General features: G+C 35.5%; 2 protein-coding genes across 2 annotated transcripts; one reads left to right on the forward strand and one right to left on the reverse strand.

Moving 5' to 3' along the window:
* Nucleotides 1-1,194: 1,194 nt before the first annotated feature.
* Nucleotides 1,195-8,894, forward strand: LOC132307459 (heat shock protein 90-6, mitochondrial). Its single transcript, XM_059805229.1, has 20 exons — nucleotides 1,195-1,455; nucleotides 2,121-2,312; nucleotides 2,395-2,468; nucleotides 4,004-4,129; nucleotides 4,227-4,320; nucleotides 4,424-4,507; nucleotides 4,614-4,757; nucleotides 4,859-4,972; nucleotides 5,118-5,177; nucleotides 5,298-5,372; nucleotides 5,465-5,569; nucleotides 5,948-6,088; nucleotides 6,193-6,285; nucleotides 6,394-6,471; nucleotides 6,677-6,931; nucleotides 7,023-7,125; nucleotides 7,439-7,613; nucleotides 7,700-7,805; nucleotides 7,923-8,012; nucleotides 8,552-8,894. The coding sequence occupies exons 1-20, from the start codon at nucleotides 1,348-1,350 to the stop codon at nucleotides 8,723-8,725; spliced, it is 2,391 nt and encodes a 796-aa protein (XP_059661212.1). The 5' UTR covers nucleotides 1,195-1,347; the 3' UTR covers nucleotides 8,726-8,894.
* Nucleotides 8,895-11,599: 2,705 nt separating this feature from the next.
* Nucleotides 11,600-15,186, reverse strand: LOC132309649 (uncharacterized). Its single transcript, XM_059807937.1, has 2 exons — nucleotides 15,087-15,186; nucleotides 11,600-12,177 (listed from the first exon to the last, which is right to left on the reverse strand). Exons 1-2 carry the CDS (start codon nucleotides 15,184-15,186, stop codon nucleotides 11,600-11,602), a joined length of 678 nt encoding a protein of 225 aa, XP_059663920.1.
* Between the last annotated feature and the right edge of the window lie 3,177 nt (nucleotides 15,187-18,363).

Raw genomic sequence — 18,363 nt, forward strand, 5'->3', positions numbered from 1 at the left:
AGTTTCGGGCTTAATTCAGCGTGCAAGGTTGGCTCAGGGGACTCAGACATGGCTTATGGTTACAGAAGATGGCTAAGTGGGCTCGGATGGTTGGGGGAAGTTACACTTCCCACTAAATGGGCTTAGTTGGTTGGGGGAAGTTACACTTCCCACTAAGTGGGCTTAGTTGGTTGGATGAAGTTATTAACACTTCCCACTAGTGTGCATATATTATGGGTAGTGGAGGTGTGTTGAGTAAGTTCCCAACTTCCCACTCATATGCATATATTATGGGGAGTGGGGGTGTGTTGAGTAACTTCCCATACATGTGGCACAGATCTCAGGGGACAACACACAGGTGGTTAGAGTCGGTTTTCTTCCACTATGCTGATATATAGAAGGTGGCAGATAATGTGTAACTTCCTGTGGACAAGTGGCATGAGCAGAGCGTGCCAACAAGCTAGTAGTTGGGCTTGTCAACTACATATGTAGTGTTGACACACTTAGTGGGTGCCAACATGACCCTAGGTGGATGGCGGTGTCATCCACCACTTTAGTGGATAGTTGTGGGTGGATGGGGGTGTCATCCATTACTTTAGTAGGCAGTTGTGGGCGGTTTTGAGAGTTTACCTATATATTGCTAATGTGGGTTCTGTAGAGAGGGAGATTGAGTGTGAGACACAGAGTTGTGTTGTGAGAGACTCTTGTATGCTTCTGCAGGTTGAGGCCTTTCCTTGTACTGTTTTGTGAATAATAGTAATAAGTTGGAAGCCTTGTGCTTTTGCAACTGTACTTATGTGTGAGGGTGTTTTACTTGCTGTGTGTTTTAGGCAGCAAATGTGAGTTGACTGAGCTAAGTTATAAATTCATAGAAAATTTGTTCATATTTCTAGCTTAGTGCCATTACAGGGCATTAGATTCATGTTCAGAATTTACTCCTGCGGCAATAAGATACCACGATACCCGGCTTTGGTGAATGAAAAAGATAATTGCAGTTCACCTTTTCATGAATACATTAGTTTAAAATTATTATTTTTCGAAAGGTATATTTTATAAAATTTTAATGACGTGAATTAATGAATCTCCTAAGTTGAATTAAAGACAATAATCCGTAGTTGCAAACAGGGATGGATGAAAAGACGAAAGCACCCTTGATCTTCCAACAACAAAAGGGTATAAAAGGTATATGATGATATGTCTATCCGCTGAATTGGAATACGCCCATCTCCAGAACCTTCTATAAACCCCTCCCGAGAACCCCCTACTAAAACCCTAGAAACCTCCTCCACCACCAACACTTCTCTATCTATCCGTGTTGTGAGTCTGTGACCCCCTAAAAGATCTCTGCTTTCGCTGGTTCTCGCCATCATGCATAAGCTCTCGAGGCGTTACGTCTCCGCTATAGTGCGCAACGGCGATGCACGGTACAGAAATGCCGTGGCTACATTTTCTTCACACAATCGCTTAAACGAATCGGTACATACTCTTAAAACCCTAATTCCCTACTTTTTTTTTTTCGTTTGTAATCATAGTTTATATGATGTTGTAAAATGTGACAACCGAAGGATCATTCTTGTTATTCTATATTATCGATCTTCTGTTGGTTCATTTCTGCATTTGGATTTGTATGGACTGTCTAATTACAATTTTTTTTTTCGCTCTATGTGTTTATGTATGTGTGTATATGAATCGACATATTGAGATTGGTTCCGATTAGATTACATTCTTTATCATCTTTATAAATTGGTTTGTCATAATACGTTCTTCTTGTGGCTGATATATTGTTTATCATCTTTATACAAGTATATAATTATATTATGGTGGTTGGTTATTGCACTTTTTTCAATCACATCAGATTTTTTATTGCCATTTCTGACAACCATCCGTTAGTCTGGTTCATTGTTTGAATGCTTTTATGGTTTTTATGTTTGAGTGATTTTACCTTTTAGTTATTCATCAGTTGTATTCAAATGTTAAAGTTTGTTAAAGTTTTTGTTTATGGGGAGTAGAGGATGAAGTTTCTTATTGGGAAAGGGAGCCGAAATATTAGGTTGCTTTAATATAATTATGGCTCATTTGTCCGTATGTTACTTTGTTTCAGGAATGACTACCTTTCTTTTTCTGTGTTTATTTATGAGCAGGCTGGTAAAAGTAAAAGTAAGACTGAAAACAGATGGTACTCGGGGTTGGGTGCTGGGAGATGCAACGTGACTGTAGCTACAAAGCCATATAACATGAGAAATGGGCTATTCCTTGGCAACCGATATGAGTCAACTGCTGCAGCATCTGATACATCAGATCCGCCAGCTGAGAAGTTTGAGTATCAAGCAGAGGTACATCATTTGGGCAATAAAGCCTAATTTAGTTTCATTTTAAGTGTGATGGAGTTTCATATTTTATTCTGCTTGGTGGCAGGTTAGTCGTCTTATGGACCTCATTGTTAACAGCTTATACAGCAACAAAGAGGTGTTTCTTAGGGAGCTTATCAGGCATGTTTTGATTTACTACCTGATTTTATGTACATCAGTACATGTCATTTTACTAGATGTTATAGATGTGCAGGATTGGTGCCTTATGCAATATCCTTTTGAAAATTTTATTTTTTATTGATTGTCAGAGACATTGTACTTGCTATGAATTTGGTGCCTTACACAATATGCTTTTGGAAATTTTATTTTCTTATTGATTGTCAGAGACATTTTTCTTGCTATGAATTTATGAACTGATGATTTTTCAGGACGAATATATGAATTTGGTAAAACACGTATTAGTCACTTGTCAGATTGAAAGATAAAGAAGTGCAATGCATCTTACTCAGAAAATAATTTTTTTTTCTTCTCTCTCTTTTAAAAAAAGTAAGTGCAACTAAAATGAGTAGAAGGGGTTTTCTTGTTATGATGAATGTCTAGGTGTTCAATGTTCTGCAACAATGTAATCTTCTTTGGCACTTGCTGACATGCCTCATGATTGTGGTGTGTTGTTAAAGGCCAAACGTTGCTGTAACTTATAATATGCTCTTTTTTTTTGTTTGTAGAATTGTCAAAAAAGTGTTGTATCTGGAAGATCAAATGGTGTTTGATAACGGAGTGTGTAAAACACTTCTCCTTAATATTCTTTATAATGGAGTGTGTAAAACACTTCTTATTAATATTCTTTCTTCCATAAATAGAATCTTTCTATGTATTTTTGCCTTTACTTGCAAAAAACTCCGGTTTTTAGCTTTGGCTATATGCCCTACTGAGCCAAATTCTCTATGACTAAAAAACGCATTTTACGAACACATGTAAAAGACTTGTAAACACACACACACACACACACACATCTAAAAGAGAATTTTCAATTATTAAAAGCGCTTTTAGTCTCTTCAACAAACGCCAAACGGGCACTAAGAGTATAACTCAAGTTTGGCACTTGGTCTAGTTTTCTAAACTATAACCTGGGGAAAAGGACTCTTTGGTTGATTTGATAATGGTTGTAGTTAGTATCCACTGAATGTGTCCTGTTCTAAATGCTTAGGAAATGTGTCGTTCGAGAATTAGAGTAATGTACTTGTATCTTTCACGTACAGGCTTTACCTCATACTTTCGTAGTTTGTTTGATCTTAAGCGTGATTGGTGTTAGTTTATTTGAAATATTGTTGTGTCCCTGGGCCATCATCTTATGGGCATCCACCTGTTGGACACAAATGGGCACCTGGACAGCTGGGTCCTTGGTCTTTCATACCATGTGCAAATGCACTTTTAGTTAGTTGGAACTCCAAGTGCCTACATTCCAATTTTAGGTTTATGATGGTTTAATTTTGTGCTTTATTTGTTTCTGTCATTAGAGATATGTTATTATATGCTTGTGTTTAATAGATTGTGCACTTGTATTGTTATGAAGTGTTGAACTTGGTTGCACTAAAACCAGGAACTAGGAACAAGAGACAGAAACATGAAACAAAAATTTGAAGTTTCTTGCATACTTTTAGTAGAATTAGATGGGTTCTGATTTTGAACTGAAAAATATGATTTCGAATCCACAGCAATGCAAGTGATGCCTTGGACAAGCTGCGATTTCTTAGTGTTACAGAGCCTGAGCTTTTGAAGGATTCAGTTGATCTTGATATCCGTATCCAAACTGATAAAGATAATGGGGTTATTACTATCATGTAAGTTTTATCAGATGTAAGAACTTGTTTTGAGGTTTTTGCTTTTATTTATTTTCATTTTTTATAGCAGTATTTTGATTTTATCTCATTTATACAGGGATTCTGGCATTGGTATGACACGTCATGAACTTGTTGACTGTCTTGGAACTATTGCACAAAGTGGAACTGCGAAGTTCTTAAAAACATTGAAGGTGTACCGTCAAAGTCATTCTCATTTCTTTAAATAAATTGATATTTATATTGTGCAATATAATTTGTATTCAGTAGAGTTACATCATATATATTATTTAACAGGATAGCAAGGATGCTGGTGCTGACAGCAATTTAATTGGTCAATTTGGTGTGGGCTTTTATTCAGCTTTCCTAGTTTCTGATCGGGTATGTCATGGACATATTCACGAACTGTATTTTGTTCACATTCTCTGCTTATGAATATGAATTTTTCTGGTAGTTTCTGTTAGTCTCATATATCTTGCTTTTGAAGGTGGTTGTTTCGACAAAGAGCCCGAAGTCTGATAGGCAATACGTTTGGGAAGGAGAGGTGAACTCAAGTTCATATACGATCCGGGAGGAGACTGATCCTGAGAAGCTTATTCCGAGAGGGACCCGCCTCACATTATATCTTAAGGTCTGCTACATGAACTGTTAGTTAAGAGTTATTTGTGGTCCTTTTTACCAGAAATCTAGCTAACCCTGAATGTTTGATTCTTATATTTTCTGTATGCGCAGCGTGATGACAAAGGTTTTGCACATCCGGAAAGAGTTGAAAAGCTTGTGAAGAACTATTCGCAGTTTGTTTCATTCCCAATTTACACCTGGCAGGAAAAGGGATATACCAAAGAGGTCACATGTCCAATGTCTTCTCATTCTTTGGGTCTCTACGTTGTCTTTTTGACTGATTCTGTGGTCCACTGCAAATCTTATTTGCATATGTGTTTATCTGTTTCATCTTTGTTTTCCTCTTGGCTAACTTTCAACTATATTACAGGTTGAGGTTGACGAGGATCCATCTGAGGCCAAGAAGGATGAACAAGATGAGAACACTCAGGTGGTCCTCTACTTATTTTCTGAATTTCTGTTCTATTGAGAGTATATTACTCATTTTTCTTTTCAAATGAAACCAACCTATATCAAATTTGGGGATTTTGTTATGTTTCTGCTTTTACAGAAGAAGAAGAAAACTAAGAAAGTTGTTGAGAAATACTGGGAGTGGGAACTCACTAATGAGACCCAGCCAATATGGGTGAGCCTTAGTCTTAGAGTGCTACTTGTAGTCACTTACAGTGCTGTTAAATTATATATTCTCCTCAAGATTAATATCCTTTTGCTTTGCAGCTACGGAACCCTAAGGAAGTCACCACAGAAGAATATAATGAGTTCTACAAGAAGACTTTCAACGAGTACTTGGATCCTTTAGCATCTTCACACTTTACAACAGAGGTGATAATGATAATTACACAACCACATAATAGAGATAAATAGATAAATGCTTACCCTCAGAAGTTTGTTTTAGTGGTATCTCAATTACAACCAAAGGGGCACATTTGTCTTGTCAAAGAAAAATAAAAAGTAAAAACATTAGATAGATTAATTTTAATTGATATTGATTTCCTCATATGAAGTACAACAGGTCAGTGAAATATCACAGAATATCTAGTTCTAGAGTTGGATGTTTAAAAACTAAGCGAGAAAAAGATTCAATTCCCCCTGAGATCTTCAATATTGGCATGATATCTATACCTTTATTACAATTATTATTTTTTTGTCTCCCTTTCCTTGGCGGAAAAGAATCTGATATATATTTTAAAAGTATTGTAGGGTGAGGTGGAGTTCAGGTCTATACTCTATGTTCCATCCCTGGCTCCCATGGGAAGGGATGAATTAGTCAATCCCAAGACAAAGAATATAAGGCTCTATGCTAAGCGGGTGTTCATTTCAGATGATTTTGATGGAGAATTGGTAAGAACTATGGCAAAGTGTTTTGCAGGGGATGATTAATTGGGTTTCAAGTGTAACTTATCTGGCACTGACTTTCCTTTTTCTGTTTTTTTTGGTTGGAAAAGTTCCCAAGATATCTGAGCTTCGTCAAGGGTGTTGTTGACTCAAATGACCTTCCCCTCAATGTGTCCCGTGAAATTCTCCAGGAAAGCCGTATTGTAAGTATAATTGACACTTGCTGCATGTGAGCATTTGGTGGTTAGGAATTTATTTTTATATAGTTGACTTTAAATTGCTAAATTGTATTTTCTTTGATTTCCATAAAGGTACGGATTATGAGGAAGCGTTTGGTTCGAAAGGCCTTTGACATGATTCTGGGCATATCCATGAGTGACAACAAAGATGTACGTCTTTGTTTCAAACTTTAGTTGCTGTTTGCATTTTCCAAAGATGGTTTTCATGATATCATTTTGTCATAGTCTCTTTCTGTTATTATTTACCATTATTCTAGTGCCAATATATGCCAAAATAACCATAACTCGTGATAAGTTTCACCTTTTAAATTTTGCTTTTTTATCGTCCTATTCTTACCCATCGTGTAAAATATAGGATTATGAGAAGTTCTGGGAGAATTTTGGCAAATTTTTAAAATTAGGCTGCATTGAAGATCGTGAAAACCACAAGCGTCTTGCTCCACTGCTCCGATTTTTCTCCTCACAGAGCGAGGATGAGATGATCAGCTTGGATGAATATGTTCAGCATATGAAACCTGAGCAGAAGGATATTTATTACATTGCTGCTGACAATGTGACTAGCGCAAAGAACACACCTTTTCTGGAAAAACTTCTTGAAAAGGAACTTGAAGTATGTGTCTGTCTCAGCTGAGATTGAGATGATATTGTTTGTTGTATCATTATTATATGTGTGTTTGAATATAAAATCTTTTCCCCTGCAGGTACTGTTCTTAGTTGATTCTATTGATGAGGTTGCCATCCAGAGCCTGAAATCATACCAAGAGAAGAATTTTGTTGATATTAGCAAGGAGGACCTGGATCTAGGTTAGTTTATTGAGACCTTTCTGATTTGGGATGTTGTGAATTGTGATTCCTTGAAAGTAGTAGATAAATTATTTTATTGCTGTTGGTAAGGACTACTTATTCTGAATTTCATGATTGCATGATGCAAATATGATGAATTTGATAACATGGGGAACCTTTTTATGGTCATTAATATTAATTGGTCTCTCATTGTCTTGTTGTCAACTGCTATAACTTAGCTGAACACGTTTTGTGGTCTAGGTGGCCTCATATTGATAGAAATATTGGAATTTTCTTCCCTATATTCCACCTTATTATTCAGTATTTCTTGCAGGTGATAAGAACGAAGAGAAGGAAAAAGAAATGAAGCAAGAGTTTGGCCAAGCTTGTGATTGGATTAAGAAGCGGTTGGGTGACAAAGTTGCCAGCGTTCAAATCTCAAATCGTCTGAGCACATCACCTTGTGTTCTTGCATCTGGGAGGTTTGGTTGGTCTGCCAATATGGAGAGGTGAAGTGCCTTACTGTTGCTTTGCACGTGAAACAATTTTTAGGAATTCTTTTGACATTTTTAACAGAAATTTGAATTTCTTGAAGGCTGATGAAGGCACAAACTGTTGGTGATACCTCTAGTATGGACTACATGAGAAGCAGGAGGGTGTTTGAGATCAATCCTGAACACCCTGTCATTAGAACTTTGAATGTACGTTGATTTTTGGTGAATAATGACTAGACCTAATACCCTTCCTCATTTTTTACAATTCTAGTAGAAGCTAAATGGATTTCAATCCTTTTTTTTTTTTATTGGTAAATGATGCAGGACGCATGCAAGAGTAGCCCAAATGATGAAGAAGCCTTGAGAGTTATTGATCTTTTGTATGACACGGCTTTAATTTCCAGTGGTTTCACTGTGAGTAGTTTGTCTTACATCTTTGTATTCATTTGGTTTGAGACACTTGTGTGGTGGATTTTGTTTTGCAAAGGAAATGGACCACCCCCGGAGTATCTTGTTACGTGAATTATGTATTGAGGATGACTGATTTTCCCAAGGAAGCATATGGGTGTCCAAATACTCCTTGATTCAAGGGGACAATTTCCTACTCTGAAAAAGCTTTATTGCTTAATGGTTAACATAGGAAGTAATTTTTTATGCCGATGTGCATCCCTGGGAATATCAGTACCTGCATGTTGAGTCTTCTCACAATTGTGGTAAATATAGTTTGCTGGGAGTTTGAATTTTTAAAGCATTCCACCTTGTCCACATGACAATTTGAATATATGCTTGTTTCTAGAAATGGTTTCCGTAGGCAATGCCTAAACTGCTGCAAGCAATAGCATTGTCATGATTTCCTAAGTTCCATTCCCAGATTTGGGTGCTCATTGAAGATAAGAGTATTGATGCGTTTGTAGTTATTCTATATAGTTATCTTGATCTTTTAATCAATGCAGCCTGAGAGTCCAGCACAGCTTGGTAGGAAGATTTATGAGATGATGGGTATGGCTCTTTCCGGCAAGTGGGCCGAACCTACTGTCGACATTCAACAGCAAGCAACACAAGTGCACAGCCAAGAAACACTAGAAGCTGAGGTGGTGGAGTCAGCTGAATCCGGTGGTCAGAAATGAGAAGCCATTTTTAAAGTTTTCATGTTTTTGTATAAATCTAGTACAGTCAACTAGTATTCCATGCGTGCATAACCCGGAAATTGGAGGGTACATTTAAGAAGATCTAAACTGTATGGGAATTCATGTTCTATTTTGCGGTTATATGATAATATCTATTTTATTATCTAAATTTGTATGCCCTTGTGAATAAAAATGGATGAATAGCTCCTGGTATGATTTGGTTCTTGTTTGGTGTTGACTGTTGAGGTATTTAATAATAACACTTTTTTCAGCCAGTGTTTGAAATTGTTCATCTAGAGGCTCTCTCTCCATGAAAAAGCTTTTCCATATTCAATTATAAATGTCATGGAATACACATTAATGTTCTTAGACCAATACTTTATTCTTCAATCAACATAGGCTTGCTCCTTTTTGTTACCGAGTCTCAAAACTTTTTACTGGTTTGTAACTAGGGGATTCGATTGGAGCCCCTTATCCCGGTCCTACCGTCAAAATTTCTACCAATCCGCTCCAGTGAAGAAATTGTTTTCCAGACATTGTTTGCGTAATTTGATTTGGCATGTTCTGCTTAAAATGTTTTTGTTTGGATAATGGTTCTGGAAACCAACTACAGAAGTTTTCCCCTGTGCTTGTTGGAAGTAGCTTTGATGAATAATTTTCTGAATCATCATACTTGGATGTTTGTTATTGCATTTGTGAATTCTATCATCGGGAAAATTCGAGGACTCTTGTTCTCCTGTATTGAGAATGGTACAGTGTATCATAGCTATGTCCTCTTTGATTGATTGAGACTGTTTCCAAGGCTGGTAGCGCAAACACACACACATATATATTTTTTCTTTTGTCCTGGTGGTGTCGGGCACATGAACCATGCACCAGGCAATTACCAGAAAACTTCTCGGGAATGGTTTGAAGCGGATTGGAACTCCAACTTTCCAAACGCAATGTTATTATACTATTTTATCATCTTTTATCTTCTTCTCTTGCCTCTTTAGACAACCAAATTGTGGAAAAGGGAGATTTGTTTTATTTTCTTTCTGATAATCAAACAATGTATAATTGTGCTTTTCTAATCATTTGACTTCTCTATTTGTCATCTGACAATTTCATTTCTAAGCTGATGCTCTATATCCTTTCCTTCTACCAAATTCCTTTATAGTAAATTTTGCCTTATATTTGAAAAATGGGAATCTAATTCTGATATAAATATGGATTATACATGAAGTTCTAAACTGTTGCAATTCTTAAGTTTGTGTGCATAGACAACTTCCAATTTTCTCCCATATTTGTTGAGATGATTTTTTATATTGCGTGCTTTGTTATGACTGTATCCAAGCCCCATATATATATATATATATATATATATATATATTTTTTTTTTTTTTCATATCAGACTGTAGTATTGCTCTTCTTTGTCCTAGATCTAAGTTTCATGGAGTATTGTTTTGTTGTTGGAATTGTCTGTTGTTTTCAGAGTTAGACAATGCATTTAGAATTGGATTTAGATATTAGATAACAAGTCCAGGTGGAAGATGGCTAATATAAACTAGGTTCTTTGTTTTGAGTTCTGAATTTAGGTTTATCTGCTGCATCTGAATATAAATTAGTCCTTTATTTTATTTTATTTTTTCTTCCTCTTATTATTCTCATTTATACTGCGATGAAGAGCTTAAGATGGAATTACCAATGAATCCAGAATTTATGGAAGATGAAAGGTTGGTAGCCCTACAAGAGGCATGCAACCGAATTGCTGAACTGGTGCATGAGTCAGTGATGAAAATTGACATTGTGGCTGATGAGAAGATGAGGGTGTTCAAGCACGCAAGTGTGGCTCTTCAAGCTTACAACTGTGAGCGAGATTACAAGGCCAGGGAAGGTGCAGAAGTTAAGCTGGAGCGATGACAGGTGAAGGAACAGATAGATGAATTGGAGAGCATCAAGGGGCTTAAACAGGCTGGGGCCTATGTGTTCCAGCTTAATTACCAGAGCAAGATGGGAGGCTGCGAAGCTGTAGAGGATTGCTCTTGCTAAGTCAGAGAAATCAGAGGAAGAATATGCTGGCAGATACCTGAAACTCCGGTTGATTGGGACTGAGGCTGAGAGCAGTGCTTTTTTTTGAGAAAATTTAGCTCCAGGAGAGCAGGTATGCATCACAAAGTAATGACACTGATGTCCCTTCTCAGGTGATGTTCTTGAATAAAATCCAGGAGCTTCTCAAAAACAAGTACAGGGTATCCCCCAATTGCAGATGACCACCAAAAAAACATATTTCAAATCTCCGAGTATGCTTCTTGGTTTAGGTTGTGTATTGATTCCTGTTATGATCACTAAGATCACTCTGTTGCAGAGCAAAGCATGAACAAAATGCTATGTTATCCATGTCAGATTACCTTGAACAATTAAATTATTTGCTTGCCAACCATACATGAAAAAATAAAAATTGATAAAAGAGATTTGGAATAACAAGCTGATGCTTGTCTATAGCATATATGCATAGATTTGCAGTTTAGTCATTCTTTGTAGTACATGAGAATCCTCTTGCTTGCCATGTATGCAGTATTAATATGCATTCGCATAATGGCGACATTATGCGTATTTTAGATGCATATCAGCCATGTACATTGGTTGTCTCTAATGGCGATTTTTCATTTATTTCTTTATTTGATAATTTATTTGTTTATTCCCATGGGAGGGGGAGGTGATGTTTCATTTATACGAAAGGAAAAAAAAAATTGATGAAAAGCAACTGCATGTTGCTTATTTATTTCATTATTCTGTTATACTGTTTGATCAGGACTTCTCATAACTGAACATGATTCAAACTTCTGAATCTTATTAACAGTGGTAGCTGTGATTGATTCAGACAGCGGAATATCAAGGCTCGGTGGATGGGGGGCCCCTCTTCGGATTGATGGACAGTGAAGACTTTGTTTTGTTAAGTTTGTTACGGGAATCCATCAACTCTGGCATGCGAAAATTGCTGGATGGAGTTGCAACAGCAGAGGCAGTGTGGTTGTCAAATTCCAAAGTGGTGCTGATCCCATGGCACCTTATTATAGAGCTTCTGCAAACATTTGGAATGACAATTCTTGCATTGTTCAGAAATATGCCAAATCTTCCATTGTTGATTACACTGAGCATCTTGTTTGGGAGGCCTGAAGGCACTAGCGTTCCCGTAGGAAAATGTAGCAGATTGTTGAGCAGTAGAGCTGTTGGGATAGAGTGACTGAGGATGAAATCTTGGAGATGATCAGCGGTGAGTGAAACTTCAGATAGTTGCTCATCATTTGGCATCAAGAAAGTTATATATCTGGTTGGTAGAGAGTTGGGGGTGTCAGTTAGCAGCATCTTGAGGAGTATGACAAATCCGTGGTATGAGCTTCCTCTCATGCTAGACATGGCCATCTGTAGGTCTGTTTGGTTGATTTGATTTATGGATTGAGATTCTCCAACTGCAAAGAGTGTGAGAAGGATGAAAATGCAGAGATCCATTTGGAATGAAATGGGGTTTACCCAAGGCTGCTCCTGTAGTCGGGATGAATATGAACAGACACTTGGCATGAAATTTATAGGTTAGTACTTTGTAACAATTCATGCATTTTGTGTTCTCCTGTAAGTGAAAAAATTGCAGGGAGTGTTTGGTTACCTGCATTTGGTTTGGAGGTAAGTTGGAGGGGTTTTTCATGCACACTAGGGATCGGTAAGTTTCTTATTCTTTGACAACTTTGTGATAATTTTAGCATGCTTGGAATTTTATGATTAGAAATTGGTTACCATCGTACCTTGCAAAATGAATGGGGGGTAACATTCATATATATATATATCTCTGATTTACACTGTAATTTGTGATTTAATTCAATTTACTACGTTTCTGAAAATGGAAAATAATTGAATTTTAATATTGAGTAAACTCATTGGTGCTTGTGTTTGTTTGTTTTCCAAAAGGTATAGAGATTCTTTTCTTGTTCTTTATATAGTCTTGATATTTATATAGTCTTGATAAAATTCATGATTGTTTCATTCTTTTTGAAACTATATAAATTGGATGGAATATCTTGCTACATGCTTGTCAGTTTGGATGTTAGTTGGAGGAGTAGTTTATGCATGAAAAAAATGGTTCCCTGTTTAATTCAGTATGACTTACTTTTCTCCTTTTTTGTTAACCATTCTGTACGGTACAAGTCTTCAGGATGAAAGAGCAAAGCTACGTGTGTGCGTGTGTGTGTGTGTGTTTGTGTATCTAGACATATCTATATGTATAATTGTATCTGCTTGTCTATATGTATAATTGTATATTTTGATATTTTTTTATAGCTCTAAATTTCTTTGTGAATCACTAACAACCTTTCCGATGATTCAAGCTTTCATAATTAAATTTTAATTTCCATCTTTCTGCATTACGTGTACAGGTACTTTTTTCATCAAACAAAATTTTCTGATGTGCCTTAGTTGATCCATTGTGCTTATCTTCCGAGTCATTCAAAATCTGCAATATTTGTCATCGACTCATCCGCGCTTATATGTCTACTTTCTTCTCTCTTTATAATGAAATAGTACATAGTTGAGTAGTTGTTATATTAATCTGATGACAATACTAGAAGACATTATTGTCCGATAATACGTGGTACAAGTTCATTATGGTACAAATAGACTCCCCAGTATTCAAAATGTGTGTGTATTGGGATACCGAGTAGGTGTAGAAGATGTCACTATATATGGAATGTTTTCTTTGTATTAGTTTATTGTCAAAGACATTCCTTAATTTGGATTAACACTGTACATATGACAAACAAAACATAAGCATCAAATCCATTTGATATTTTGTTGAGCTTGTGCTTCATTCTTCATCAAAGAATATTAATGATCATACTCATCTCATACATTACTTCCACGCGATTATAATTCTTGCTTGGGGCGGAGCCAATTAAGGCCCAGAGGAGGCATGTGCCTTCCCTCACTCTGCTCCAACCTACTATACAAAGATACTTATTTTTGGTATATAGATATCCTTTTATGATAATTTTAAATAGTGCCCCCCTCAAAATTTCAAAATTTTCTAATTTTCTTTTAAAAAAAAGAAGAAGTTATATATATCCCTTCTTTAAGTATACAATATATTTTTTCTTTTTTAATTTTTTTTTCCTTTTTCAAAAAAAATCTTTTTTCACTTATGTATAATTATGTATTTTTCTATTTTTTTAACTTATTTTTTTTTATTAATGACATTTGTGATTGTATTTAATTAAATTATTATTAATTAATATTTTGATTCTTATATTTGTAACTATATTTTTTTATAGTATTTATTTAGCATATTATTTTACAACTATTTTTTTTTCTTATTTGTCTTTTTGATTTTAAAAAATTGTACTTCCTATTTGTTATATTTATTATTATTATTATTTCTTTTCAACAAGTGCATTGTGGCTCCGCTCCTGATTTTTGCATAGATTTTGTATGCTACTTTGTCCTTTTGGGCCCTAAATTTTGGAAGAGAGCGTCGGTATAGGATTTGGGAAATATTGTCATCGTAAATTTCAACATTTATAATGTATTTAGTTCGAATTGAAATAATGTTATAGAGAGACTCGAAGTTAATCACGTCACGCCAACTCATAGAAAAAAGAAAGTAACGGATAGAAATTGGTAGGTGAACAGCTAATAATTCATGCTTGTCTATAGTTTAATTGTGATTGTGGTGATATATTTGTTGGCATTTACCTACTACTATTGTTGCTTATTTTCTTCAACATGAATGGACCCGCATTCATTTATATCATACCTGTTGCCCACAAATGTGCATCAACTAAAAGAAGAAGAAAAAGCAGACTTGGGACATTGTTGGATAAACTAATTTAATTGACATATGCACATATAATTGTGATTCAAAATTAAGAAATGACATCTCTCATTCTTTGTTGTTCTGTTGTGAATTAACTTTACGAAAATTGACCAAGTTTAAAAAAAAAAATAGAAAAAAAAAAAATTAAGAGTGACATGATGATCTAATGCAATGTTTGGTGTGCATAAATGAAATTGAATGGAATATCTATTTCAACCATTCATTTGTCTGATATGCAATTTAAAGTAGGAGTGGTCATTTCATTGGAATGAAAATCTATTCCCGAGAATGAAAATCCATTCCATAATTAAATTTATGAAATGGCTATTCCATTCCCAAGTAATTTTTTTTAAAAAATTAATTTCCCAAAAAACCCTTATATTTCAAGTCCAAAAACCACCATTACTTTCCACCATAACCAACTCCGCTGTTCACCACCACCACTACCGCCATTGATTTTCACCATCGCCCACTACTAGGTCCACTACCACCGCCATCGCCATCGCCATCGCCTTCCACCGCCACCGCCACCGCCACCGCCTTTCACTATTGCTACCACCACCATTTGCCGCAACTGTTGCCGTCGCCTTTTACCGCCACCGCCATCGCCTTTCACCATCGTTACTGCCACCCTTTGCCGCAACCGTTACCGTTGCCGTCCCCTTTCACCACCACTACCGCAACCACCTTCTACCGCCACTACCTTCCACCACCACTACTGCGATTGCCTTTCACCACCTTCTACCACAACCGCCGTCACCGCCCTACACCACCTTTCACCACCACCATCGCTGCCACTGCCTTCCACCATCACCATCGCCATCGCCTTTCACCACATTCCATCATTACCACCACCACCACCACCACCACCACCTTTCGCCACCACCTTTCGCCACCGCCACCACTACCACTGCAGTCACAGCTTTTGCCACCACCACTGCCACCTCCACTACCTTCCATCGCCACCATAGTCAACTCCATTGACTTCTACCACCGCCACCTACATCACTATCTCCTTTCACCACAACCACCACACTACTGCCATCGCATTCCACCAACACCATGTCGCCTTCCACCATTACCGTTGTCGCCACTTTCTACCATTGCCACCACCATCGCCTTCCAACACCACCACCTACACCACTATCGATTTCCACCATTCATCACCGCCACTCCCACCATTTATTTTTAAAAAATTATTAGAGAATGTCATTTTGTTAATTTTATTTATTTGTTACTAGAGAGATATTTTGGAGAATTTAATTAGAAATTTATTCTATTCTAAATTTTAAATTGGTCCAACCAAACACTAGAATGATATGATTATTATCATTCTATTCCTACACATTTCATATTTATAACCAAACAATAGAATGAGAATGACCATTCCATTTTTACTTGTATTCTATTCCAACACACCAAATGCAACAAATGTTATAAAAATGAAAAGAAAAAACTTAAAATTGTTGGAGTTAGCAACAAAAAAAAAAAATAATAATAATAATAATAATTTGTTAAGTAGAGGAAAATTGACCAATTCAAAATTAATTTATACTGATGTAATTCCACGATTTTAAATTGAGATTACCAATAAATTATTGCCTCATGTGCCTACTATTGACAAAATCAGGAAGTGTTATGATAATTTCAAATCTATTCTTACATCATGAGAAGATATGAGGTGACTTGGATATACAATGTCATTTCATATGTCTACTCCAATAAAAATTGCACTATAAAATAAAATTAGTTCCATCTACTTATAAATGGGTTTTTCCTCCTTATAAAAGTAAAATAATTTTTAAGTTTAAAGGTAATTTCTTAAGTCTTCACTTCTTCATATTTGATAAACATAATCAATTTACGTCAAATAATTCATTTTGACAATTTAATTTAGTATCGTAATTCTAAAAAAATTCTTCAATAAATTCATAATAGTACAATTTTTATTGAGTGTGTATGGATCAATCAATATCTACTCATAAGGGCCAATTCAATTTTTATTTTATTTTTTGTAATTCTTATTAAAATTTTATGTAACCATTTTTAGTAAGATTTTGATTCTTCAATCAAAGTCTAATGTTCTTACATTAGTGAATAGGACCCACTGATGACTTCAACGTGTCACTTCCCAATGCATCCACGTCATTTATACCTAGAAAACAAAAACAGAGCAAAGCAAACATGATTGTCAGACTTTCTCCAGCTTATAGTGGTCCCCACTGGCTTATAATTATTCTCGAGGAACTCCGGCGACGAATAAATCGGAGCACCGACTTTGCTTTTCGGCGTCCAGAATGATACTATTCGAATATAAATTAAACCAAAAACATAATCTAAGCCATTCATGTCAAATGTGTATCTATTGATTATATATTCTTTGGTGTTCTTTAACTAGTTTGATTAACCTTTGGTTTAAATAACATTTTTCTGTTTTAATTTATTTATTTTTGTTTAAGGAATAAATTTTACAGAGAATTTTTTTAATTGTAGGAAAGTTATGACATAATGCTCAATGTTAGTAGTTATGGGTGTAACCAAGGGTGCACAAAAAATCGAATCAAAAAATAAAATCAGAGTGAACTTGATCAGTTTAATTCGACTTTTTTTTGGGTTGATTGATTTTAAAATATAAAATCATTACTATATGACGTTTAGATTCTAGTTTAGAGTCCTGTCAGATTGAACCAAACCAAATCGTTAATTATATATATATTTTTATTATATGTATATATATATATATATATATATGTTACATATAATAAAAATATAAAAACCCGAATCACTTTCTCATTGTCTTCGTCCGACGTCACCTTACTTTCCAACATCTACATCAATTTAGAGATATTAATCTATTAAGATTCTTTTGCTGTGGCAAAATTTTAATTTATAGTAGAGTGATATATATATATATATATATATTTAAATTATTGCATTTTGATTTTTCTTTTTCTTTACATATATTTTTTCTTTCGGTCAATATTTCAAGGCTAAAACTGTGGAACAAAAGGTTTGGTTCGGTTCCAGTAGTCCTACGGTTTGATTTGGTTTCAATATTTGTGAAACTGTTAGGACCGATTTGGTTTCAAAATACTCTCAAATTGGTTCAATTCGAACCGTGTGTACCTTAAGTGTAACATAAGCTTTATGAAAATTGATTTAAGTTAAAAGTTACAAGCGGAAGGCCAAACAAAAGCTAAATTGAAGCATAAGAAATTATAGGTTTGTTTCATATTCAAACCAAAATATGAGCATAGAAAAGGTAGATTGAAAATTATAGATTAAAAAAGCTAATCTCAAATATTTGAGATTAAGACAGAAGGATTTAGCAAGTGGCAAGGGGGTACAAAATGAAGTCACTTTGCATGATTGATAAGTATATCGTAATAAATCACTACTTTTGTTTCATTCTAAGGTGGATAATATATTCTAATGAATTTGAATTTTGGTTGAACATTAGAATGAAATTAAAGGTAAACATCATGAACAATGATGGTTTATTTTGCACATTTTTACCCTTTTAAATCTTCAGATCTTCATTACTTGTCCACAATAAAGTTAACAAATATATATATATAAAATCAATGGATGGATCCACCATAACAAATCTTCTTTGGGGGAATAATAGAAAGTGGTGGTGGGTGGGTCTGACTTTCTAAGTGGTAGCATGAAGTTGAAATTATTAAGGCCAAGTGGTGTTGCCCCAATATGGCCCATACAGTGAGCCACTTGGTTACATGTCCTCCTACTCAGTTCCTGCGGCTAAGAAAGTAACATGGGTTCCAATGGTCATGAT

Source organism: Cornus florida, unplaced genomic scaffold (assembly GCF_030987335.1).
Source record: "Cornus florida cultivar Cherokee Brave unplaced genomic scaffold, ASM3098733v1 CherokeeBrave_3.0.0_Hap2_Chr05, whole genome shotgun sequence".
NCBI lineage: Eukaryota > Viridiplantae > Streptophyta > Magnoliopsida > Cornales > Cornaceae > Cornus > Cornus florida.

Excerpts from the sequence above, each read along its gene's own strand:
- LOC132307459 (XM_059805229.1), top strand. The coding sequence starts at position 1,348 with ATGCATAAGCTCTCGAGGCGTTACGTCTCCGCTATAGTGCGCAACGGC. Across the intron at positions 4,758-4,858 it reads GCCTCACATTATATCTTAAG|CGTGATGACAAAGGTTTTGC; the intron begins GTCTGCTACATG and ends CTGTATGCGCAG. Across the intron at positions 5,373-5,464 it reads ATGAGACCCAGCCAATATGG|CTACGGAACCCTAAGGAAGT; the intron begins GTGAGCCTTAGT and ends TTTGCTTTGCAG.
- LOC132309649 (XM_059807937.1), bottom strand. The coding sequence starts at position 15,186 with ATGGTGAAAGGCGATGGCGGTGGCGGTAAAAGGCGACGGCAACAGTTG. Across the intron at positions 12,178-15,086 it reads CGGTGGCGGTGGCGGTGGCG|TTGGAGAATCTCAATCCATA; the intron begins GTGGAAGGCGAT and ends CACTCTTTGCAG.